Source organism: Pyrgilauda ruficollis, unplaced genomic scaffold (assembly GCF_017590135.1).
Source record: "Pyrgilauda ruficollis isolate IOZ18807 unplaced genomic scaffold, ASM1759013v1 scaffold74, whole genome shotgun sequence".
Classification (NCBI taxonomy): Eukaryota; Metazoa; Chordata; class Aves; order Passeriformes; family Passeridae; genus Pyrgilauda; species Pyrgilauda ruficollis.
In genome coordinates, this window is record NW_024529266.1 from 3751788 (window position 1) to 3776892 (window position 25105).

General features: G+C 41.5%; 2 protein-coding genes across 4 annotated transcripts in view; one reads left to right on the plus strand and one right to left on the minus strand.

Moving 5' to 3' along the window:
- Positions 1 to 4931: 4931 nt before the first annotated feature.
- KCNV2 (potassium voltage-gated channel modifier subfamily V member 2) lies at positions 4932 to 9957 on the plus strand. The gene is made up of 2 exons (XM_041486253.1): positions 4932 to 6371; positions 9682 to 9957. The coding sequence occupies exons 1-2, from the start codon at positions 4932 to 4934 to the stop codon at positions 9955 to 9957; spliced, it is 1716 nt and encodes a 571-aa protein (XP_041342187.1).
- The window catches only part of PUM3 (pumilio RNA binding family member 3), a 36546-nt gene continuing 21312 nt past the window's right edge, over positions 9872 to 25105 (minus strand). For 2 of the 3 annotated variants that reach the window (XM_041486251.1, XM_041486250.1), the window contains exon 18: positions 21398 to 21650. In XM_041486251.1, the coding sequence (XP_041342185.1) occupies positions 21521 to 21650 (130 nt within the window). In that variant the 3' untranslated portion in view covers positions 21398 to 21520. Of the gene's footprint in view, positions 9995 to 21397; positions 21651 to 25105 lie in introns of those variants that run through there. The other variant, XR_005956770.1, reaches the window with a different exon arrangement.

The window sequence follows — 25105 nt, forward strand, 5'->3', positions numbered from 1 at the left end:
ATCATATAAATTCTTTAAAGCAATTTTAATTTAAAATTTCTCTTATTTTTAAACAAAGAAAAAGCACACACACTCAATTCTGAAGCTGATTTGCTCAATCAAAGAGCATTATAAATACAGTTGTATTACTACAACAGTCCCCTATCCTGGAAAAGTCAGCACTCCTAAAAATGAAGGTTTGCAAAGACCCATTTGCTCACTCCATTTTAATTATAGTTTTCTGTTGTTAAAATCCTGTTTTCAGGAGCTGGTATCCGGAGCACTGACGGGTTGATTGGATAGCATTCTCCAATGGTACTGACTGCTAAGTTTTTGTATTTCTTCTTCTATCCATAGAATCAGAGAATCATACAATATCTCAAGTTGGAAGGAATTAATAAGAGTCACTTAATCCAAATCCCTGCTCCTTGCAGGACTACCTGAAATTAAACTATATGACTAAGAGTGTTCTCCAGACAGTCCTTGAATTCTAACAATCTTGGTGCTGTGACCTCTTCTCTGGGGAGCATGATTCAATCACTGACCACCATGTCCATGAAGAATGTTTTCCTAATGTCTAGTCTGAACTTCTCCTGATGCAGCTTCATTCCATTTCTCCATGTCCTATACTGACCACCAAGAGAAGAGATTAGCACCTCTCACTTCACTGCCCACCTTAAGGTCACCTCAGCCTTTTCTTCTCCAAGCTGAGGAAACCAAGTGCTTCTCCAAGCTGAGGAACCAGTCTTGCCATTGAGAATTTTCCCCATCTTGGTCACACTCTCCTGGACACTTCAATAGTTTGATGTTCTTTTATTGTGGCACCCAGAACTGCCCCCAGCACTCGAGGTGAGGCTGCCCCAGTGCAGAGCAGAGCAGGACAATCCCCTCCCTTGCCCAGCTGGCCGTGCTGGGCCTGATGCCCCCAGGATACAGTTGGCCCTCCTGACTGCCAGGGCACTGCTGACCATGTTCAGCTTGCCACCAACTCAAACCCCCAGATCTCTTTCCCCAAGCCACTCATCCTCAAATCTGCATGTACATCCAGGATTACCCTATCCCAAGTGGAGAGTCCTGCGACTGATCTTGTCTAGTTTCTAATAGTTGGTAGTTGCCCAAATTTCTAATCTACACACATCTCTCTGCAGAGCCTCTCTACCCTCAAGGGACTCCACAACTTTTCCTAGTGTAGTAAAATCACCACACCTATTTAATGTGCATTTGATCCCTGCATCCAGTCTGAACTTTTATAAAAAAGTTCATATGAAGTTTATATGAAGTCTTTTATAAAAACATTACAGAGCACTGGCGCTAAAATGGAGCCATGAGGAACCTCTGGTCCCTGGCTGCCAGCCTGCTGTCACAACATTTACCAAAACCCTTTGAGCCCAACCTACCAGCCAGTTGCTCACACAATGTGTTATGGACTCAACTGGTTTTGTGCCAGGCAGTTTATCCAGCAGGGTACTGTGGCAGACAGAATCAAAAGCTCTGCTAAAATAAAACCAATCCACATCTACTGTCTTCCCTTGGTCACCTAGGGTTACTTTGACATAAATGAAAATTAAATTGGTCAAACAGGACTTTTCCCTCATGAACCTGTGCTCACTGTGATGACTGCATTGTCTCTCAAACAGTGTTTCTCAGTAACTCCCAGAAAAACCTTCCCTGTGATTTTACCACGAGCTGCAGTGAAAATGCCAGGCCTATAACTTCCAGAGTTTTCTTTTTATCCTTCTTGAAAACTGGGACAAATTTCCAGATTCCAGCTGACTGGGACATCTCCAGACAAATTAAATATAATGGAGAGAGGTCCTGCCAAATGCATCAGCTAGCTTTTCCATGGAAAGAATCCTATCCTCCCCCATACACCTGTGTGCATCCAACTTGAAACAGCAAGTCTCAAACAATTTCAGGATTGCCTGGGAATCTGTCATTCCCCAAGTGACAGTCTTCCAACAATGGGCTCCTAGGATCCCAGCCCATCATTGGTGTTGAAGACAGATGGCGAAGGTGTAATCATTCTCTGTTGTGTCTGTAATTTTATTTGGATCTCATCAAGCAATGGACCAATGTTATCTCTGATCCTTTTTTTGCTGTTAACATATAAAACCCAAAAAAGCCCTTCTTGCTTTCCTTCACAGCTTGTCCTGCACAGCTTAAATTCTATCTGAGTTTTGGTGACACAAATTTTCTCTCCACAGAGTTGAGCAGCATCTCTATCATCCTCCCATGTCACCTTGTTTCCAGTGTTCATAAGCTTTCCTTCTCCATCTAAGTTCACTGCTCAGCCTAGCCAACCTTTTGCCCCATTGGCTTGGCTTTCAACATGTTGTGTTTGGCTCCTGCACTCTTAAAAGAGAGTTCTTGAAAAGCAACAAGCATATAACTCAAATAGCTTTAAGAAAAAAGATTCCCAAGAGACTTTACTAACTAGCTCTTTAAGCAGCCCATAGTCTGCTCTTCCCCATACAAGAAGACAAGCAATTATTACTAGTGACATTTATGAAGAAAAGCAGCACACTAAATAACGTAGATAAGGGGGAAAAGTGGGTCCTTTCTAGTCACTTCATTTTCTTATGTGTCTAGACTGAGAATCTAGCACCTCAGAACCAACTCCCACCTGAAAATAAAGAACATATACGAAACAATTTTATTTTAGCTATTTTGCCAGTTAGAGACAAGTTTGAGCAGAGTGCAGCAGGTGCCCCAGAGCTCTGTTCCAAAGAATATTTAGGTCAAAGAGATTAGTCTGAGCAGACCAAAGCTATTGATCTTCCTTGCTTTTCTTAGTAATGGTGTCCAAGATCTGAGTCCATGTGCACGAGGAGCTGGTACCTGACAGTCATGAAGTTCACCCTGTAGAAGCTCCTGCTGCTTCAGTATGGCACAAGAAATGATCTCTTGAATAGTGAGCAATAAATCTTACTGGATACTTCTCAGAAGTGAAGCCAGGGAGCCTGACAAAAAAGCAAAATTAAATGTTACAGCAGAGATTGGCATGAGAAATATGGTTATAGTCTACTCTGGATCTTGATGAAGAAAAATTCAAGAACTTTTGGTACTAAAATGATGGCGTTGTGAACTGCCCTTTTTCTTATGTCTGAATTAGTTTGCTTAGGAGAAAGTAATAGCCTTGAAACTTGACATGAATTTGCATTAAGGTTGCTATACAAAGGACTAACCATGGCGTGGTTTAATGCTCAAAGCAAACTGCAAAGCAGGTTGGTATCTCTAAAGAGGCACTGACAATCCCTATTAATATGGGGCTTGCCTCTTTTGCATCAAGAAGGAGAACAGGCAGGTAAGACAAATTCACTTTCAGGCAGATTTAAAGATGAATTACAAATTCATCTTTAAATTCAGGCCTTAAACAGTGTGACTCAAAGAAACCTTGAACAGTTTCATGTGATCCACTCAGTAGAACACAGACTGAGAACAAAAGTATTGCAAAATGCTCAGCTATGGCATCTTCCATTTTGTCAAGGACTAGTAAACATAAATACAAATGCTACAACTGGAGATAAGGAAACAGGAGAAAATAAGGAGACATTCTCATAGCAACAGCAATTGCTTCACACAGGACACTACCAAAACAACAGTACTGGGGTCTGCAAGAGCAAGAACCCGAGAGCAGTGCAGAAGAACAGGAGCCTGAGGACAAAAAAGTGAAAACACTGCTGCTGTGCTCTGGGGTACACTGGTCCCAGCAGCCTATGTGAAAGGGAGCTGCAAGCAGAAGTCAGGCTACAAAATTGCAGATGGGATGCCTTCCAGACCAGCAAGGGTGCTACCAAATCGAGTAGTTTCCCAAAGCCTTGTCCCTTCCTGCACCAGCCTGTATACAGGTGGAATAATGAGCTGCTGCTTAGGAGTTTTAAGTCAGGTGCTAAGAGCAGGCACAAGGAACCAGCACTTTGTTGTGTGCATCCCCTGCTTTACAGGAGCTTCAGCTTAGCTGAAGTGCTCCCAGTGACAAGGGGAAGTAACCTGGTTTTTGGGATGTTCATTGTTACAGGAATTGCTGATGCCAGCTCAAACAGAGGTGAAGATGAAACACAGAGAAAGCATCTCTCCTGTCCTGCTAGTTACTGACTGCAGATTTATATTACACTAACACCAGCTGCAAGAGAAACAAGAGTGACTTTATGCTGTTTCTCAGCAGCTGATGAAGAGTTTGAAGCTGGAAACTCCTTCATACCCCTGCCCTTTGCTTCCACGGAGTCCAGCAGAACATTTGACCTGCACTTCCAGAGTACATTCAAAACTTCAGGCACAGACTGAAATATTCCTCAGCTCTTAACCAAATGGAGGTATTCTAACTGTGAATAAAATGAAATTACTTTTATTTGCTCACCTTTTGAAAACATTTTAAGAGATACACCAGTGAGTTCCTGCCCTTTATCTGCATATCAATTGTTCATTATTTTCATTAAAGAAAACCAAGCCCATGAGGATGAAAGAAATCTGTACTGCTCTCTTTCTCTCCGCCCCTCATACATTTTTATTTCAGATTACTTTTAATCCATGTATATTTGAAATAGGAAAATGTGTGGGTTTCATTAGCAATAAAACTTTAAGGGATTTTCCTGCTTACTGATTTTTCATAGATTTATGGATCCATAATCATTCACGTCACAGCCTAAGGGAAACGAGGTTTGAACAGGATAATAGCGCTTAAATCCCCTCCTCTAAGCACTCAGATCTTTGCTGTCAGCAAGATTAAAACGGTCAACAGCAGTCTTCATGTGTCTATATCCCAGACAGAGCTTTCACAACAACTGGAGTGGTGGCTGGCAGGGAGAAATATGCAGAACCACTGCTGTGCATAATATTTCTGAGATAAAGAGAGAAGAAAACCAGGTTGCCAGGTTTTGCAGTGTTGAGAAGTACTGGTGTTAACTGCTTGATCAGGTGAATGCAAAGAGGAGAAAAGGGTAAGGAATAATATTATGCTGCAGTTTAACAGTCAGCAAGAGTTTCTTTTCCTAAAACATAAAGGCAGAGAGATGGAAACATCAAACATCCCCCTGCAGCCCAGCAAGGGGAAGGAGAAGGAAGTCATTCATGTAGACATGCAGAGTGGTTCCTCTGCCACTGCTCCCTTGAATGCCCAGCATCTACTGCAACCAGGACCTGAGAGGAATTACAGCTATTATGTGGATGATGAAGATGAGGAAGATGAAGAGAAAGAACAAGGAAAATGGCAACATGAAGATGCATTTAAGGGAGAAAGCAAGGCCTCATCATTTATTCCTTGTTCTCCTGCTCTTTCCTCTAGATCCCCGACCACATCATCTGCTCCATCCATGCTGAACATCAATGTTGGTGGCCAAAGTTACCGCCTCACCTACCAGGCAGTGGCTATCTACCCCAAGACCCGCCTGGGCCGCCTGGCTACCTCCACTGACCGCCGTTGCCAGCTGGGCCTGTGCGATGACTATGCTGCCCAGGTTGATGAGTATTTCTTTGACCGGGACCCAGCTGTCTTCCAGCTGGTGTACAATTTCTATGCCTCAGGGGTGCTGCGGGTGAGGGATGAGCTGTGCCCCCGTAGCTTCCTGGAGGAGTTGAGCTACTGGGGCGTGCGTCTCAAATACACACCCCGCTGCTGCCGCATCTGCTTCGAGGAGCGCCGGGACGAGCTGAGTGAGCAGCTGAAGGTCCAGCGGGAGCTGCGCTCCCAGGCAGAGGCTGAGGAGAATGAGCAGCTCTTCCACCACATGCGCTACTACGGCCCCCAGCGCTGGCGCCTCTGGAACCTCATGGAGAAGCCCTTCTCTTCTGTCACCGCCAAAGTGATGGCAGTGGCCTCCAGCTTCTTCGTGCTCATCTCCGTGGTGGCCCTGGCACTCAACACAGTAGAGGAGATGCAGCAGGTAGACTGGAAGAGTGGGAATAGCCGGCCTGTCTTGGAGCATGTGGAGACCTTGTGCATTGCATTCTTCACACTGGAGTACCTGCTGCGCTTGGTCTCTACCCCAGACCTGCGTCGCTTTGCCAGCAGTGCCCTCAATGCAGTAGACCTCATTGCCATCCTGCCCCTCTATCTGCAGCTGCTGCTTGAATGTTTTACTGATGATGACCAGCCCCGGGGTCGGGGCTCCCAGCACGAGCACGATATTGAGAAGGTGGGACGGGTGAGCAAGGTAGGACAAGTGCTTCGCATCATGCGCCTCATGCGCATCTTCCGCATCCTCAAGCTGGCCCGCCACTCCACAGGGCTCCGTGCCTTTGGCTTTACCTTGCGCCAGTGCTACCAGCAGGTGGGCTGCCTTTTGCTCTTCATTGCTATGGGCATCTTTGCCTTCTCTGCCATGGTCTACACAGTGGAGCACGATGTGTCCAGTACCAACTTCACCAGCATTCCCCATGCTTGGTGGTGGGCTGCCGTAAGTAAACACATCTTACCTTGCTGGGTAGCCAGAGGCCCTCCCTTCCTTCCCCTCCCCTTCCCCTCACCTCCCAGCTGGAGCTGCTGACAGTCATGAAAACAACAGGCTCAGATCAGTGAACATCTGCTCTGAATTCTGAGCTTACAGGACATATGCATGCCTGCGTGCGCGCACACACACACACACACACGCACTCATTCACCTCTCTCTAAGCTTAAATCAAGGCTTTATCAGGCAGGCAGTCTTGAAACTCCCATATCTCCAAATGCAGACAGTATTTTCACTCTTAAAGAAGAAGTGGGCAAAGACGGGGAAAAAAGTGTTTCCCAATTTAGTGCCATTGTGAGTGTTGCCAAAACAATAGGGGAAAAAATGCATGCATTCAGCTACCCAGTTACACGGGTTTTGTTCTTATTCTATATGTAGATTTTCTGTGACCCATAAAACTACAAGATGATGAGATATAGTTTATTAACTACAGTCAGATCACTCACACTTTAAAAGTGAAAGCTGTCCCAGAGCTCTGGCTGTTAAAAATCCATTAGGACCAACAGTTGTTTTACACAAGAGATTGTGTTCTGCTGTGCTGCAGAAGATGTCTGTATTTATAGTGCCCTAGATGAAACCAGGGGGTAGCTAGACATTGTTGATACCGAGGGCAGGCACAGGGCCCACATCTTGGCCATCCATAACCCTAAGGCTTATCCTAGACTATTGTCACATATTTTTTGTTTTGCAGCAGCTGATGCCAGCCTGCATAGTCTATTTTTATGTGGGGCCCTGGGAGCAATTCTGACCCCTGGGCATGGCTATGGGTCTGGCTCTGTCCCAGTCACTTCCCTGGAGAAAGAAGCTCATGCAAATAGACTGGATGGGAATTAGAACCTGATTGCCCCAAGGTGTATATGAGGCCCACCAGACAGTAATCCCAACCCATTCAAGGTCACTTCTCCTGGCCAGCCATCCTGGAGCCCAAGGTCTGTACTCTGGTTCAGCCATGGACAATGAGATGTGGTGGTTTACCACACATTTGCAGTGATTCAGCATGTGGCAGAAAAAAAAGCCTTACAGACAAGCATAGAGGCACACATTTATATGTGCACATGCATATGTGTAACTGTGCTGAATGTCCTTTAAGCTGGGCCATGGAAGGATGGAAAAAACAGTGAATAAAGGAAAGGGACCTGTAATGTGACCTTCATAGATCATCTGTAAGTGATATACAAAGGCTATGAAAACACTGGTGATTCATACATTGCTAAAATACCTTGTCTTCTGAACATGCAGGTTATATGCAAAATCTTTAAGGCTCATTTTTGCAAACTGGTGATACCATAATAATTTAGATATTCCTAATAAACTTATATGGCAAGGTGAAAAAGGTCTATTTGCGTGAGCAAATGCCTTCAAATGCTGTGTTATGCACATGGCAATTCCAAAGCATAAAACACTTTTTAAAGCCTATTCATTAAGACGGTAAATTAAAATATCTAGATCATTCAAATTTTATAAAAATCCAACAGCATTCACCAACTCACACATGCAGGACAAGCATCCCTCCTAAACTGTTACAGGCAATGTATAATACTATGCCAATGGTACAGAACCTTATCACAGGATAATGTTTTTTTCCTGGCTGGTAGAGATAAACATCTTGCCTTCATCTCAGTATTTATTTTTGGAGATATTTATCCTGTATTATCATTCAAATCCAGTGACTTAATTTCCATTAAACCAAATCACTAATCCTTTTTATTCCACAGGAAGCACCAGGTGCATCCTAAAAATGTGCTCACCCAGTGCTGTCTCATGTACTCTAATGTTTTCTTCATTTAAAATATCAGTCTATTTACCATTTTAGAAGACAGCAAACTCTACACAGTGACCTTCTGAAGACTTATTTTAATGTTAAAGCCACAAGGGCATTACAGTGAAAGTCCTACTGTCTGTGGCTTATTTTTGTCAGAATTCTAGGTTACTGTTTAGCAGATATACACAGTGTGTTGAGACACTGTGAAAAAAATTAAATAAAATTCACTGACTGAAAAAGATCCCTTGCACAGGCTAGAAAGTGAGAGGTGACAGCAACATGCAAGTTTTACCTGCCAGGAAAAAAGTAAGTTATATTTACTCAGTGTAAAAAATACAAAATATCAACATGCGAAATTAAATAAATTAGGAGTTATCTTAAGTTGACTGTTTGAGAGTACATTTTTCAAATGTAGCATCTCCATAATCAGATATCCATTAATTTTTGATCTGAATTTTACAATGGAAGTATTTCAGTACTTGGTGTAGCACTGGACCCATAAAATAGTTCCTTCATATATCCATAGGCTAGAATGAGAAAATTATATTGGCTGAGAAGAAAAATTTAAATGTATGTACACAGTGACCTGCCCAAGTGTTCAGAATCATGTAAAATAAATACACTGAACAACATCACTCTCAAAGAAAAATCCCAAAACCAATCCAACAACCAAAGCTGAAACATTTTTAACAACCCCTAAATCCTGCTTCAAAAGGAAATTCAGCAAAAATTACCCACCTATGTACTTACTTAACACTATAACTATACATATTGAAATCATAGACCACAAGCAAAACCTTCCAGGCTACAGTTCTTTGTAGGTATGTAATCATTAAAGGGGATTTTATCCAGAAACTTTGAAGTCCTGGATCATCTCTTCCTCTAATGCAAATAGGAAAATTTATTTCGTAATTAATTGAAGGGTTTTGTGTGTTTTTCATTACTTCCTAAAATATATATGAAAAACAATGGTAAAACTCAAAATACAATCCACAGAATAAGTCCCAAATACTGGGTTTTATCAGCACAGTGGATTTAGAAACAGGACATCTGTTCCAAGTGACATGATGAGGGAGCAGGGTTGCAGCTATCAGTGGATTTGTATGGTTATGGAGCCACATCGATCCTCTCCCTCCAGCCAAGCAAACTCATCTTCTGGTCAGCCTGGTATGGAAATTGTCTGGGAATTCCCTCTGCAGGGCAAAAATCTAAAAACCCTCCTGAATGGTGTCAAACCACTGTCTTTCTTTACTTCATGAGAGGGTTTGTTTTTTTTGTTTTTTTTTTCAATTAGGGATATTTTGCATAAAAAAGCTAGTAGACACATACACATACACACCCACACAGAGACAAAAAAAAAAAAAGCAGCACAGACTGCTTTTTAGACTTACAATGCAAATTTAAAAAGAGCTAACTTTAACATTGTCCCTGATCAGTGAGCATATCTGTCTATGTATTTCTGCTCAGCTAATAAGCTGCGTGTTGGTTTGCCTGTAGGTCAGCATCTCTACAGTGGGATATGGAGATATGTGTCCAGAAACTCACCTTGGACGCCTGTTTGCTTTCCTCTGCATTGCTTTTGGAATAATCCTGAATGGCATGCCCATCTCCATCCTCTACAATAAATTCTCAGACTATTACAGCAAGCTGAAGGCCTACGAGTACACAGCTCTCAAGAAAGAAAGAGGGAAGGTTGACTTCACACGGAGAGCCATGAGGAAAATATCTGAGTGCTGTGGAGAAGGTGCATCCCACCCTTTGTCACAGCAATGATAGTTTGGGCTTTGGATATTGGGAGGCCACCAAGAAGCTGGAGGAGAAAGAGGAAAAACAAATCAGCCAAAAGATAAATGAAAAGGGCCAAAAGTAACAAAAGTAGGTGGTGAAATCTGTTTTGAAGGGGGCTGTAAGATTTCAAAACTAAAAAGGCTTAGATTAAAACAGATTTTTTTGAACTCTGATAGCCTGTGAGCAGCACTTGAGTGCTCATCAGCTCTCTGAAATGAATTCCTTCAAATTTAACATTCTGAATAAGTCTCACATTAAGATCTAACCCTCTGCTACTGATTAGATTGACAATAAAGACCCATCATAATTGCACAAACAGAAAACAAATTGTTGTCATTAAGGTTCTGCCACCTTACCTCTGTCAAGGCAGTGTCAAAAATTAAACTAATAGAATACCCAATATACTGACTGCATCACTTAAACTGGTTTTGCATCAGCTTTCAATTAGAGGAAAATGGCCTAGAGCACTTACCTAAATATTAGCAGCAGCTATAATCCCTAAAATGTCAGCCTCTGTTTCCATTGCCAGATAGCAATGCTTCATTGTTCTAATTTTATTTTTCAAGTGCAGCCCTGCAAATGAGCCCTCCTATTTTCATGCCTAGTCAAGCAATGCACTGCTTTTAGCATTTTCCACCACCCCACCTCCATAATCATCTTTCAGTATGACAAGAACTAGTGAAGAATTCTGGAGCCTGATTTGATAAATCTCATTAATCAAATTTCCAAACCCAAATCCTTTTTAGGTATAGGATTAAGTGATAATTTATTTTGCAGTATATAATGTATCTACTTATTGGATTGTTAGAATAATTGACCTGTCAAGAAACATAAGTATTAAAGCAGTAATTACAAAATAATCAAAGGAAATATGTGAGTAGCAACTCTTAAAGTCTATTCATACTAAGGATCATATCAGCACTTCACTTTAACCAATTTTAAATATGATTTAAAATCAAGATGATTTGTCTGGTACATACAGCCATTAGGGATACAATCCTGACAACTTAGCTCATCCCCAGGAGTACCTTATGTCCTAAGATTACTGTGTTTTTTGCACAGCTGAATGGGATTTCTCATGTGTCTAACTAATGCCAAAATGTAAATAACAAATAAAACCAAAAATAATTAGATGGAATTGCAGTTTTATGTATTACTTCTGAGACTATCAGGAATATTTTTTACATAAGAGCAGTCATACCAATTTAGAAACAGTAATCTGAATAACAGATCTGAAAGAAAAAATATTTTATTGATAATCAGATGCAAAGACCTGAAAGAAAAAAAGTATAATGAAAAGGATCAACAGCAACAGTGCACTAGTATGACCCATGGCTGTTAGTCAGCAACACTCCTGCTGCAAAGCATCTTGATGACAGAGATTCATATCAAAACTCTTGAACTCTCACATTGTGTCTGTGCTGCCCTGATGAATGCAAATAGCTGCATTAAGATCTCAGGGCCACATGGGACACAATGGTGTGAAACTCACTCTGGGACAGCCGAGGGTGAAATTGTTCATTAATTTTGACACATCCATGTGAGTTGTGTCAAGCATGGGGACATTTCCCCTTTCAGTGGTGGGAAGGTAATTAGTAACCAACTTGCTCCTCTCATTCTCTACCTCCAGACGAACGTATCATAAGCCCATCTGTCATTTTGTTCTTTAGGAATGACAGTCAGAACACTGTGTGCTGATCAGCTCTGTTAAAAGCTAAACCATGTCTTTAAGGCACAGCTGAGCCCTGGGAGTTCAATGTGATAGATGTTTGCTGTTCTGGACTGCACACAATGCAGCAGGCGCAATCCTGGCACTCACTGAGAAGAATAGCTGCTTTGCTTTGGCTCTAGGGAATTTGCATAGCCCTTCTGCACAGCAACAACAGGACAAGAAGCTTCCAGGAACCACAGGAAACTTCACTGTTCAGTGAGGTGACAAGTTACAAGCATGCAAAAACATAACTATGCTTTATTTTCAACATGCAAATTGATTTAGACCCATTAAAAGGATTTAAAATCTGGTGATGACTGAATTTTCCAAAATATAGGACACTGTAAATAAATTTCTTTGCTGAAGGAATTCATACTTGCATGACCATGCAGATGGGATCCAGATGCTCAGCCTTGCATTGCAGGCTCAGCAGCTTCTTGCCACCTACAGAAATCCAGAGCCTGAGGACTAACTCTCCTGAGACTGGACTTTGTCACAGCCTCAGACCTGACAAAAATCACTAGTCTCATTTTCCATCCCATTTGCCTCACCTGCAGGACCTATTCAACTAGATATTTTTGAAGACATGTAATGAAACAGATTTTCCACACCAAACTCAAGCAGAAGAAATAGGAGTCTCGTCTCTGAATCAGGAGTCAGAATTGAATGTCCCTGGCAAATGCTTTATCTGTTCAATAAGATTTCAATGCGCAAATCAGTACTGCTCTAACTGTTCTAATGCAGCTTGATGAGGGTCTCTTGCACCCCTCTAGCTGAATCTGTTCTACTTCACATCAGGTAAATAATGGCCCACAAGGCGACAGTATAAAAGAAAGACCATACAGCTTGGTGTTTCCAGCACTCAGCTGGGTGGAAAGGAGTGTGTCACAGGCCCTGCTTCAATAAAGAGCTATGAAAGTACCCTGACCAAGCAGCAAAGACTTGCCCAGCACCCAGCCTCCTCTGGCCCAAGCAATCTTCAGTTGAGGGCTTTAGTTTGGAAGGAATTCAGAGTCTCCACACACTACAGACACATGAAGGCAAAACTTACTTAGGGTACCTCACAGCCTAATGGCTATGTGCCAAAATCACTGCCAGATACAGAGGAGATTTCTGTCCCTTCAGAAGGGCAACTGAAGAAACGCGTTTCCTGGGCTGTTGGGGTCCACTCCGACTAGCTATAGACCCTTGCCCACACAATATTTCATAGACAAAGGTAAAAGATTGAGAAGCGCTCTCCTCCACGTGGGAGACGTTGTCCTTTATTTCAAGACACACATCAGGCGGACAAACCCATGGGAGAAAAGAGGGTGTTCCCTGGCAGCAGGGAGCTTTTATACCCCGGGGATGGGGACAGAGGGAGAGGTCTGCAGCCAGTGGGATACCAGTGAGGAGTGGTGAGGGGAGGGGTAACCCAGGGGAGAGACCACCAGGTGGTACTGGGACAGGTGAGGGAAAGACCGTGTGATGGGGAAACGAGGTAACAAACCACGTGATATAAAATAAGCTATACAGTGCAATACAAAACTATTCTGTACAAATTCCCAATCAGGCAGTGCAAGAGAACAACTAAACTGGTGCACCACAACAGACAACACATTGTGACCAGCACCACCAGGTGCCATTTGAGCGCCCTGAGCACCAAGGCCATCACACTTTGGGCAGCTCAGCTTACCTAGCAGCTGCTCCCCTCTCTTTTTTCTCAATGCACTTTGCCCCCTCATCTGTCATCCAGACTCACCATCTCACAGATGGCAGCTTTGGTACCACCCTGACTACTCTGTGCACTGACTGAGCACACAAATGCGACTCTTTGGGGGAGTGGGGATAGATTCTCACTTGGCTCATGACCAGACTCAGTGCTGAGAGCTCTCACTAGCACTAGAGTTGGCACAAAGTACTTATTAGAAGTGTGCAGTCCAGAGGACACACCTCTGGCAGCGAAACACTAAGCACAAGGCTACGCAAAGTTGCTGCATTTTGTTTTGCAATATCTGTCACCTCTGGTCTGCTGCACTGAGGAGGTGAATTGGAGCTTAGTGGAGTAAAGCACTTTCCAGAAAATTAGAAGTTAGTGCTTGTTAGGTTTTTTTCCCTAAAGCTTTGTCATTTTCTTCTCTGGATTATCTTATGCAGTTTTCTGCCTTTGGCTTAACTGTTCTTATTTTAGGGGCAACAAGCATTAGTCTGTGCATTTCAATAGGAAAGATTATGCCTAAATTTGAAGTAACATTACAGGAGTCAGACAGTGCCTGGATTCCTCAGGGCTCTGTCAGTGCCACTACGTGGTACACCGCCTGTGTAGATGGGAAATAGAAAGATCCTTCCACAAATTCTCTCCTGCTCCTACCATACAAAGGAGATCTCCAGCCAGCTCAGAGATAGGAACAAGTTCATATTCCCACAGAACAGACTTTTGAGGATGTGCAGAAGGCTGTGCAAACCTGTATCAGCTGGTTTTGAAAGAGGATGAAGCATTTTTGCCTTTTTTTTTTCTTTTTGACACAATGTTTCTCGCAGAAGACTCGGTTAATCTATTGCGCCACATCCACAAAGACTTTCAGTAGCATCACTGTCCCTAAATTACTCAAACAAAACAGTCAAGTGGTAGACATGATGACATCCAAAAACAACACAGGAGAGTCATTATTGTCTTGGTTACTTGCATTCCATAGGGCTTTGGCAATCAAAAGATTTTGAAATAACACATCAAGGGAAAACATGCTTAAACACAACAAGATGGGCAATACTACTAAAGTAGACAGACTTTTTTCTTATGAGATGCTAATTTGGCATAACCAAGGTTTTGGGGAAACAGGGTGGAGAATTCTCAAACTACTGAGAAATTAGAAATCTCTCTAAATATGGCCATGCTAGAGTCTTCTATTTTAACTAATTGCAGATACTAATGAGACCCAGAGGGAGAAGGAAAATATATTCTATCACTATGTTTCACCACAGACTGGGCAAACATGGTATGTCCGTAAGACAAAGAAACAGTCAGTTTATCTGGATGACCTGGCTTCATTTTAGGAGAACCAAGCATTGTTTCTTCTACTTAATTTAGTCCTGGGAATTACTGGGGGAAAAGGGGAATGAAAAAGAACAGAAAAGTAAAAAGGAAAAAAATGAAAAAGAAAGAAGAAAATTAAAAAAAAAATGGGTGGGGTAGTAGAAATGCAGAGTCTGTCCTACATGAGATAGTGGAAAGAATTCCACTTAGAATAGGCTCCTGAACAAATCCTGTCTTTGAAGAACATCACTTTTTCAGCGCAGTTTAGGAGCTGTTTGCTTTTCTCACTCAGAAAGATAATACTTAAAGGGGTAGCTACAGTACACCACAGATTAATAGACATCTGGTACTATTCCCAGGTTTCTAAGGCAAATAGCAATATTCAGTCTTTAAATACTGTAAGTAAATGAAGTGAAAATTTTTAAATTATCAATTAGGAACACTTCAAGGTTTTTGATGAAATATAATTACTATCAATAAGACTAAGAAATAAAAGCCATCACCTGCTTAAAAAACCCTTCAACTGTTAGACCATTCTGGTTTTATGTCATGCAAAAATATGCTTATCTACTATTACAAAACTTTTATTAACTTCTTTATTTGGTAGTATAAAAATTACATGCCTTTTGACTGTAATCCAGTCCCTTATCTAGGACTAAAATAGGGAAAGGTCAGAGGTAGAAATTTTTTATGTACTTAGTTAATTTAATGGAAATATGCTGAGAAAAATTAAAGATTTCTACAAGTCTTGAGATAGAGATTATCATTGTTTTTAAAGAAAACTTGTCAGAGTCGAGTTCTACTCTAAAAAATTACTCTGTGCTGTCATTCAAACTCCTGCAGTAGATTTACTCAATTTATAAGCAAAAGAATTTAACATCATTAATAACCAGATAAGCAAGTACCATACTTTAAAGCCATTCTTTTGCCACCACTTAGTAACTGCTCTTCAGGCCACCATGTTTACTTTTTCCTTCACCAGTTTTGGCAGGGGCTGGTGGGGGCGATGGAGAACCCGAAGCAAAAACCCCCCAAAACCAGTACGTTCAGGAAGATTCAGGAAATCACAGGCAGGTTGCGACAGCACCTTCCTCTGTGCTGGGGGGCCTCTTCAGGGCAGGACAAAGCAGTTGGGTGGGTCTCCTTGTGGGAAGAACCGCTCCTGGCATGGAACCTTGTTCACTGCTGCCGCTCAGAGGTTACAGGCTGCCAGACTCCCCTTTTCCTTAACAATATCTGGTGCCTGCTACCTGTCATGTTAGCCAGCTGTGCTGCATCTTCCTCACGTAGTCTACCAAAATCCTGAAGTCTTGTCACAAAGGGTGGAGTGTTTACAGTAATGTAGAAGTTCAACCATTTTTAATTCATTTGAAGAGAAGTAATTCAGATGTATCTCAAACATCTTTAATTGGTACTACCTATTTTTTAAACTGTGCACTATCAAAAGACACAGAATTTAAAGAAGCTCTAAATCTAAGCATTTTTACCTGTTTAGATAAACAGTGGGGAAAAAGCATAAAAATTGAAAATGCCTACATAGAAAAATGGGTGGTATCAATTTGTAAAACAGCCTCTGAAAGCATTTCAACTGTAAGAACAACTGCCTTGAAAACTGGTGCTCTCACCATGCTGTGAAGATGACTTCATGGAAGTGTTGTGGCAGCTGATGTTCTTCATCTCACCACAGCCTGGGAGCAGAAACTTTAACAACCACAACACACTGAACCAATTCTCATATTAACTTATTATTCTCCTTCTCAAAAAATGTTTTCTCAGAGATGCTTATAATTTAGTCTATCATTAAAATAACAAACCCTGGTTTGGTTTTTGTCTTTTTTCTTTTTGTTTGATTTTTTGGTGGTGGTGGTGATGGTTGGCTGTTTTGGATCAATTTTCTTTTTACCCTCCACAAGTGTCTTATTTGTATCTGTTTTGCAAAGGGATAAAAAGTTTTTGATGACTTCTTAATTCAATGCTTAAAGCACCTGCTTGTCTATACCTGTATACCCAGAAGTCCTCTAGGCTCCCTCCTCTATGCATTTTATTTTTGGTTTAAAATTCTAATAAAAGATACAATCCATGTAGCCACACTCCAGTTAAGAGTACAGACTGACAAGATACCTGAATGGCAGGCAGAACCACCTGTGGGGAGGACAGTGGAAATCAGAGAATGAGTAGGATTTTTGCATTGTGTAAAGCATAAGTGTACTTGTAAGACACATTCTGATTGAAAGATGTATGAATCCAGCAATTAAAACCATCTTCCATGACAGCAGATGACAAGATGGCTCAATCCACTTCAGCCAGTACAGATGGGTTTTGGCAATGATCTTGAACCTGATAATGCCATGTGTTAAATGGGCAATACAGGTTTCTTCCAAGAAACCAGAAGAAAATATGTCTTGATTAATGCAATGAACTCTTGCATGAACCTGTCTTAAAGATGCAAGAAATTAAAAAATCCCACTTTTTATATCAGATTATTATAGTTTAGTTTTTTAGACATAACACAGGAATTAAGAGAGCACATAGTACAACTCTGTAAGTACCAAGTGGTGTGCATATGTGGGCATGGCCTCGTGTCCATTGTGACAGTCTACAACCCAGCTAGACATGAGATGGACAGGACTAAGAAAGCAAGTCTCAGTTATGGGTCACAGTCTGTCTGCAATGTATATACTGACCCCAAACACTCCTCCTTTATTTCCAGCTAAGTCAATCACAGCATTTTCTGCTGATCCCACCTTTTCCCTCAGTTCTGCAATCAGAAACAAACTCAAAGTCATTGTGTATTTTTTTTTTTTTTTTTTTGCTTTTGAAGAAAAGTACGTTGGTGGAGTCAGTAGGAAAGCGAAACACTGCGTGCTCTTGGTAGATCCTGTCTCAGCAGCAAAGGGCAAGGCTGATTCTTCTGTACCTTAAACCAAGAGCTACTAAGGTGCAACTGCACCCATCTGCATGCACCTACTTCCAAGATAATGGAAAATACACTGTTACACAGTAACAGATATCAATACCAAGGAAGCAGGTCTTCGGTCTTCTAAGAACAGAAAATAAAACAATCATTACCACCTCTTCTGTCCTAGCACTCACAATGGTGGTTCACCCTCCAACTTCTGCTAAGTAAGGTGAGAGATGTTGTCTGGTCACAAGGGACAGGCATTTCACCTTGGGAAAATGGCTCTAAAATAGATGCCCCATAATTGCTGGCACAGCCTTTCTTCTGAGCAAACAGCAGACAGAAAAAATTACTTGCAGCCCGTGCACTTCCATTGTTTTCTTGGCAGTAAAAAAATTAGTGCAAGTTGTATTACGATGCTGGCAATAATTTGAGCACTTTGGATAACCTAAAGTAGGCAAAAAAGCACAACTCAAACAAAATAAAAATCATACATTGAAAAGAAAAACCGAATCAAGGAAAAAAACACTTATTATTTCAGAAACTTTCAAAAATTTACTTCTCCGCCTCCACAAAGCAACAGAGACCCATGGCGGACTGGGACAGATATGGCACTGCACCCAACCAGTTTCCTCACTGGGAAAAACCAGGCCACTCTTGGTGTAGCTTAAGTCATTGAAACAATCTTTCATACTCCACATACCCTGCTTTTTCTCTCCTTCCATTTAGGCTGTTCTAGAATTTGTTTTCAATTGATACTAAAGACACATCTTAACAGTAAAATTTATGTCTATATCTCTGGTAGGAAAACAGTGACAACTATAGCATAAACTTAACTTATGCCTACTTAATGAAGAGAGGCATTTCTCTTTCCTGTACGGAGAACAGCCAGTCACTGCAAATTACTATACATAACTTAAAATAAATGATGTATGCAGACTCAAAAATGTAAATAAACTGCCTGGTACACATCCAGCTAAAGCAACCATAATTAAAGTACACAATCAAAGCATCAGATCAGATTCATGTAAGCACACATTCTTACACAGCTTTTTGCTGTTCTGGTTATTAGCATCTTCTCTAGCTATAACTTACTTTCATTGCTCCCTGTAATCCTCTTGATTGGAAGTATGTCTGTGCCAGATTCTAAGTATTAGTTCCCCTTAATAACCCAAAAAATTGAGAAGTGTTGTACCAGACTTTTTTTCCTCTCCCGCTTTTATTGTACCATTAATTACTCAGTCACAAATCTGTTGCATATTTCATTCAGGTTGGGTTTTTGGCAGTAACTGCAACTTCTTTAGAAACAGTTCACTACAGTTTAAATTCATTATCTGCTGCTAATTAAACCGATCTGTTTTATTGTCACAAAAGAAAATCCTGTTACAGAAACTAATGAGCTCCAATCTTCAGTAACTGAGAGGACATGTTCACAAGCAGGAACACTTAATGCCATTGCCAATCAGATGCTGGAATTAAGTACATTTTCTAGATGTGTATGTTTAAGTCTAAATAGTTTAAAGCAGTGAAATGCACTGTTTCATCTTTATAAATAATCTCTTGCTTCTCACTGGGGGAAGTATTTGTTAGTTCATAAAACAAATTATAAGATATTCAAATAGGCAAATTCATAAAAACAAATAAATCATAAACCCAATTGTAATTTATAGTTTACTTAGGCTACTTTGGGCAGTACACGTTATAGTTACGAAAATGGTTTCTAACATTGTTTATTTGCATCTGTTGATTTACTAATACTTTGCTGACTGTGCTCGCCTCAAATTCCACCTAAGTTTTTGAGTAGGTGTAAATACTTAAAGGTTAATCCCAATTAGACCTGCTTGGCAATGGCATTAAGTATTCCTGCTTGTAAACACATCCTCTCAGTTACTGAAGATTGCAGCTCACTAGTGTCTGCAACACAATTTTTTTTATGACAATAAACCAGATTGTTTTAATTAGCAACAGGTAGTGGATTCACATGGTAGTGAACTGTTATTAGGAAGTCTAAGTTACTGCCAAAAAAGCCAACCTGAACAAAATATGCAACAGATTTATGATGAATAATTACAGAAGTACAGAATCACAGAACTAATCAGTTTGGAAGGGACCACAGTGGGTCATTTGGTCCAACCCTCCAGCTCAAGCAAGGTCATCTGCAGCACATAGCACAGGATTGTGCCCAGAGACCTCTGGAATATCCCCAGTGAAAGGAGACTCCACAACCTCTCTGAGAAACCTGTTCCACTGTACAAAAAACCTCTTCCTCATGTTCTGATGAAACTTCTATGCATCAGTTTCCGCCCTTTGCCTCTTGTCCTATTGCTCAGAGCCAAGAAGAGCCTGGATCCATCCTCCTGGCACCCTCCCTTTGGACACTTTCAGGCACTGATGAGGCCCTTACTCAAGTAATTTCAAGGCTGAGCAGGCCGTTTCCCCAGCCTTTCCCCATTGGAGAGATGCTCCAATTCCTTGATCAACTTTGTAGCTCCAGTTCGTGGTAAAGCAAAACAAGGAGGGGCAAAAAAATCCCCTTCCCAATGTTCAGGTTACTGAGGGCAATAATCTAATGTTCAGAACCTGGCACAGACATCTGGGAGCAGCTAGAGAAGCTGCTGATAAACTGGATAGCAAACAGCCATGTAAGAATGTGTGCTTACATGAATCTGATGGTTTGATTGTGTGCTTTAACATCAGGGCCATACAGGTGCTCCCTAGAGAACCAGAGTCTTCTACCTCATTCTATGCATTCAAGTCTGAGTCTAACACTGGGTAATCTGGTTGTAATGTGTGCTGAGCACTGCAGCTACCAATGGAGTGCAGGACTAGTGGTGGACCATGATGACCTCTGTCAGTAAAAGCAGTAGTTTAGACTGATTTCAAGTATGTAAAACATGGGAACTTAAACCAGTTTACTTAACCACTGGCAACCAACCACTGGCAGTTGCATTGTACTTCACGTTGAGGAAGCTGCTATCTTAGGAGAAGCAGTGCCTAAGTATCTGCTATTACTAATGGAGCCACATCTTGTCAAGCTAAGCAACACTAAAGCGTGACTCCTACAGCTGGAGATTTAATCAATCTGGTTATCTGCTTGGATCAGTCTATCAGCACAGCCTTGAGCACTAGCAGGGTGGGTGTTCTTTGAATGCCTTATGAAGTTTTGGATTTTTTCCTAAATGGAGAAAATGAAATATTGGCTTCATTTTTCTAAATCAAAATAAGGTACAGGAAAAATCAATAGGATACCGATTTGGTATCACGTGGAAGTGAATTCACTTACCACAAAAAAACCAAAAAACCCTCCAAATCTCTTTGGTTTATTAGGGCTTAAAAGAGTGTAGTTAGAAGATGTGAGTGAAACCAAATTGTGGTCCATTGGAACAGTCAGCTGTTCCTTCAGGACCTTCTCTGAAAAAAGTCAGAGACACTATTTTCATTCTATTCTTGTTAGTTCCTAGGGAGGGTAGCCTCCATCACAGGGTAAGAATGGGACTTAAGAAGTCCTCCTGGTTGGTCTGGGTTTTTCTTTTTTTTTAAGGAAACCAAGAGGGAAGGGGATTAAAACAAATACAATTGCCCAAATACAGTATGTCCAGAACAGATGCCTGTGTTTCTATGGTAACCATGACAGCATACATGCAAATGTTAACAACACTCAAAACATTTTTGTTTAAGTTATCAGGAAAGACTGAATGCCCTGATTACATGTTCAGAAGTTTCCATTAGCTCTTAAATCTTGAGATTTCAATCTCTGAGGACAATGTTCTATTGTGCACAACAGAATGAGTACAATGACAAGTTGTTTTAGAAATTATTTAATATACAAATGCATACACTGCTTCTTAAAACAACCATGGTACAAAATCTTACCAAATCTCAGTTGACTGCATTGATGTAAATAATTATTTTAGGTTCATTTACACTACGAAGTCAATTTCTCCAGTAGTGCTTCTATTCCTTTTATATGTTTATTCTGCTTCAGCTTTGGGATGAGCTTTTTTAGTCCTTTTTTGACTGTGCTTGCCACATTTTCATCAGTGCTTCGGAGAAGGCTGCAAGACATAGGAAAAAAATGAAGGACATCAAAGGTCAGCATGCAGGTTATAGAAATAGAAGCTGTCCATGATGGGAAACAGTAACTATTTAAGAAAAATATAGTTCAAGCTGGATGCTATCATCTGGCTATATATACTATAAAAACTATGTAAAACATTCCACAAAATATGAAACATCAAGGCAGAACACAGCCAACAGAGGATAAATCAGTCTGCAAGAAACTACTGACCCCTATTCAATGCACGTTCAAATACTGAGTCAGACCAGGTTGTTCTGGGTTTCACCCAGTCTGGGCTTCAAAGCTGCCAGGCTGGGGACAGCCAGAACTCCCTGGGCCCCAGCCCCACTGCTGCACCATCCTCATGGGGAAAAGGTTTTTCCTGATCTCCAGCCTAAGCATCTTGTGTTTATGCTTGTGCCACTGCCTCTTGCTCTCTACCCATCCATAGCTGTGAAGGGACCAGCCCTCTATCCATCCCATTGGTGCCAGACATGCTCTCAGGAGCCCACAAGCTGCACCTTTTCCCAGCTGAAACAGACCTGGCCACACAGCCTCTCCTCCCAAGCCAAGGGACCCAGCCCAAGTCTACGCCAGTCACCCTCCACTGAATTCACTCCAGTTGTTGGTGTCTTTCTTGTAATGTGCATCCAAAAACTGGATGCAGTGAAGTACATCTATTATACATCAAGCACCTTAACTACTTTCATGCTGCAGTTAGTGAAGAACAATGAAGCCTTACCAGTTCTGTTCTCCTTTTAGATACTACTTCTGGAAACCAAATCAGATTTCCCAGATAAATTCTGTTCCTCAGAAACAAAGAAATTCATCATAAGCTATAAAATACTACCAGCTTAGTAGTGCTTGTCCTTTTCCCTTTCTTCAGTTAATAGTGAAATGTTTCTTGGATTGAAGTACAAGATCTGCTGAGTTAGTGACATATCTAATTTGCTACTTCAAAATTATGAGTGAACACTGGCTAGAAAAGTGCCTTCTGCAGCCAGTTTGTGCAAACCAGATCAGAACTACAAGTCTACAAGACATACAAATAAACTAAGACTAGAAACAAATTGTAACACCCATGTGCTGGTATGAAGCAGGCTGCATGATACTACAAGTCCTTATAATCCCTAGGATTCTTCCAAGTGGCTCCCAAATTTACATCAACCTAAAAGTTTATTTCTTACCTACTTTTTAAGCAATGATTAGACATGGCAAACTGAACTGAGTAAGACATAAAGGAATTAACGTAGCTTAAGATGAGACTTAAATTTCATCTCCTTTAGGGCACCAAATCCTGTGCTGGATGGCAACAATACAGGCAGAAAAGCACTGGATGTCCATCTGACAACACCACAACTTTCAGCTACTTAATCCCCAGATTTATTTCTATGACTTTACAACAACCTTTAGCAGCAAATTGTGTTACACTTTTAGCTGTAACCATTTAACCATTTTAACTGTCCGGCTCTTACCATTTAATCAAGAGGCCTTCTTTAAAACTGAATTCAGGTGAGGTTTATATGTTCTGATCTATGATTGATGTGGCCCTGATAAAAGCAAGGAAGACCAGAATCCTGGAAAAGGATGTCCTGAACACATTGGTAATTAACATGGAGAGGTATGTATCTTTCACTCACCACAAGAGGCAAGGACCACACAAAGCAGCAAGCTGCTCTGGACTGCATTTTACTTCTCTCTAAAAATGAATGCCAGCTTCTGACAGCTATACATGTGACATTGCTTTCAAACTCATAGTAACCACAGGTTTGTCAAGACGATGTTATTAATACAGAACATTTGCATGTTTGATAACATAGCCAGAAGACCAACATAGTGACAGAGAGGGGTATTTTTAAATTACTATTCTGTAAGTTCTTACAAGGTCTAGAAAGTTGGCACCTATGTATTTTGTGGATGTAAAACATAACTTTCACAGATTACAGAAATAAAGGAAGTCAGTAACACATTCGGTGAAGTACATTCTTATCCATGTTCTACCCTGATGCTACACATCATTTACAAATTTAAAAATATACAGAAAAGTCATATATAGAAATTTAAATAGGCAAGCATCTACGACATTCATGTACTTAATACACATGCGAACATGCAGAGGGTCCTCTCATTACCTTTGGGATCCTCAAGATAGTACCAAGTCAGAACCAGGCCCCATATATTTTTATTACAATCAAAAGCAAGCAGGGCACGGAAAGGAGAAGGTCCAGAGGGTACCTGGTTACTGAGAAGCCAAGCACATGCATTGCTTATAAATGACAAGTAAGCTCAAAGGACTAGATAGCCAAAAATTTTCAAATGGACTCACTGAGTAATTCTGAGTTTCAGATCTGCACATATGTGACAGATGGCTTCTGAAAGCCAACAACAAAACAAAAATCTATCATGGCTTTAGGGTGAGCTAGCATTGTCTGTAAATTACCTCTGTCTGAACATTTGAGACTCCTTATGACAAAAGAAGTTTGTTTGTTTTATATGGCCTGGTTTTTGGTAGCAAGGGGAGGCACAGAAGTGGTTCCTGTGAGAAGCTGCAGAAGCTTCCACCATGTCTGGCAGAGCCAATCCCAATGGCTCCGAGGATGGACATGCTGCTGGACAAAACTGGACTAATGAGAGATGTTGGTAACACCTCTGTGATGATATATTTAAGAAGAAATTCAAAACAAAGTAGACACACAGTTTTTTTTCTACCCAGAGAACAGGAGGAGGTGAGAACATGTGAGGGAAACAACACAGCAGCACCAAAGTCAGTGCAGAAGGAGGGCAGGAGGTGCTCCAGGCACCGGAGCCGAGATTCCTCTGCAGGCCGTGGTGAGAGCAGGGTGAAGCAGCTGTGCCTCTGCAGCCCATGGGGATCCATGGGGGATGCAGAGATCCACCCACAGCCCATGGGGGAGCTGCCCATGCTGGAGCAGGTGGATGCCTGGAGGAGGCTGTGGTCCAGTGGGAGACTCCATGGAGAGAGGGGGCCCTGCTTCCAGGCTGGAGCAGCCTGTCCTTGGAGGACTGCACCCCGTGGAAGAGTGACCCATGCTGCAGCAGTTTTGGGAGGACTGTTCTCATGAGAGTGGACCTATGCCAGGGAAGTTCACAAAGAACTGTGTCCTGTGGGAGGGACCCCACGGCCTCACAGGGGAAGAGCTCCTCTCCCAGAGCAGGAGAAGAAAGCCTTGGGTGATGAACTGACCAAACCCCCACACCCTGTCTCCCTCCCTGCGCTGTCTGCGGAAAGGAGGCAGGGGTTGAAGGACAAAAAAGTGGGGGTTTTTTTCAAGGGCTTATTTTACTCCTCATTATCCTCTGCTGATTCTGTTAGTAATAAATTCACTTTCTACCTTTAAGTTAAACCTGTTTTGCACTTGGAGTGTTTTTGCCCAGCCCTTATCTTAACTCATGAGCCCTTTGATAATTTTTTTTTCTCTCCTCTGCCAAGCT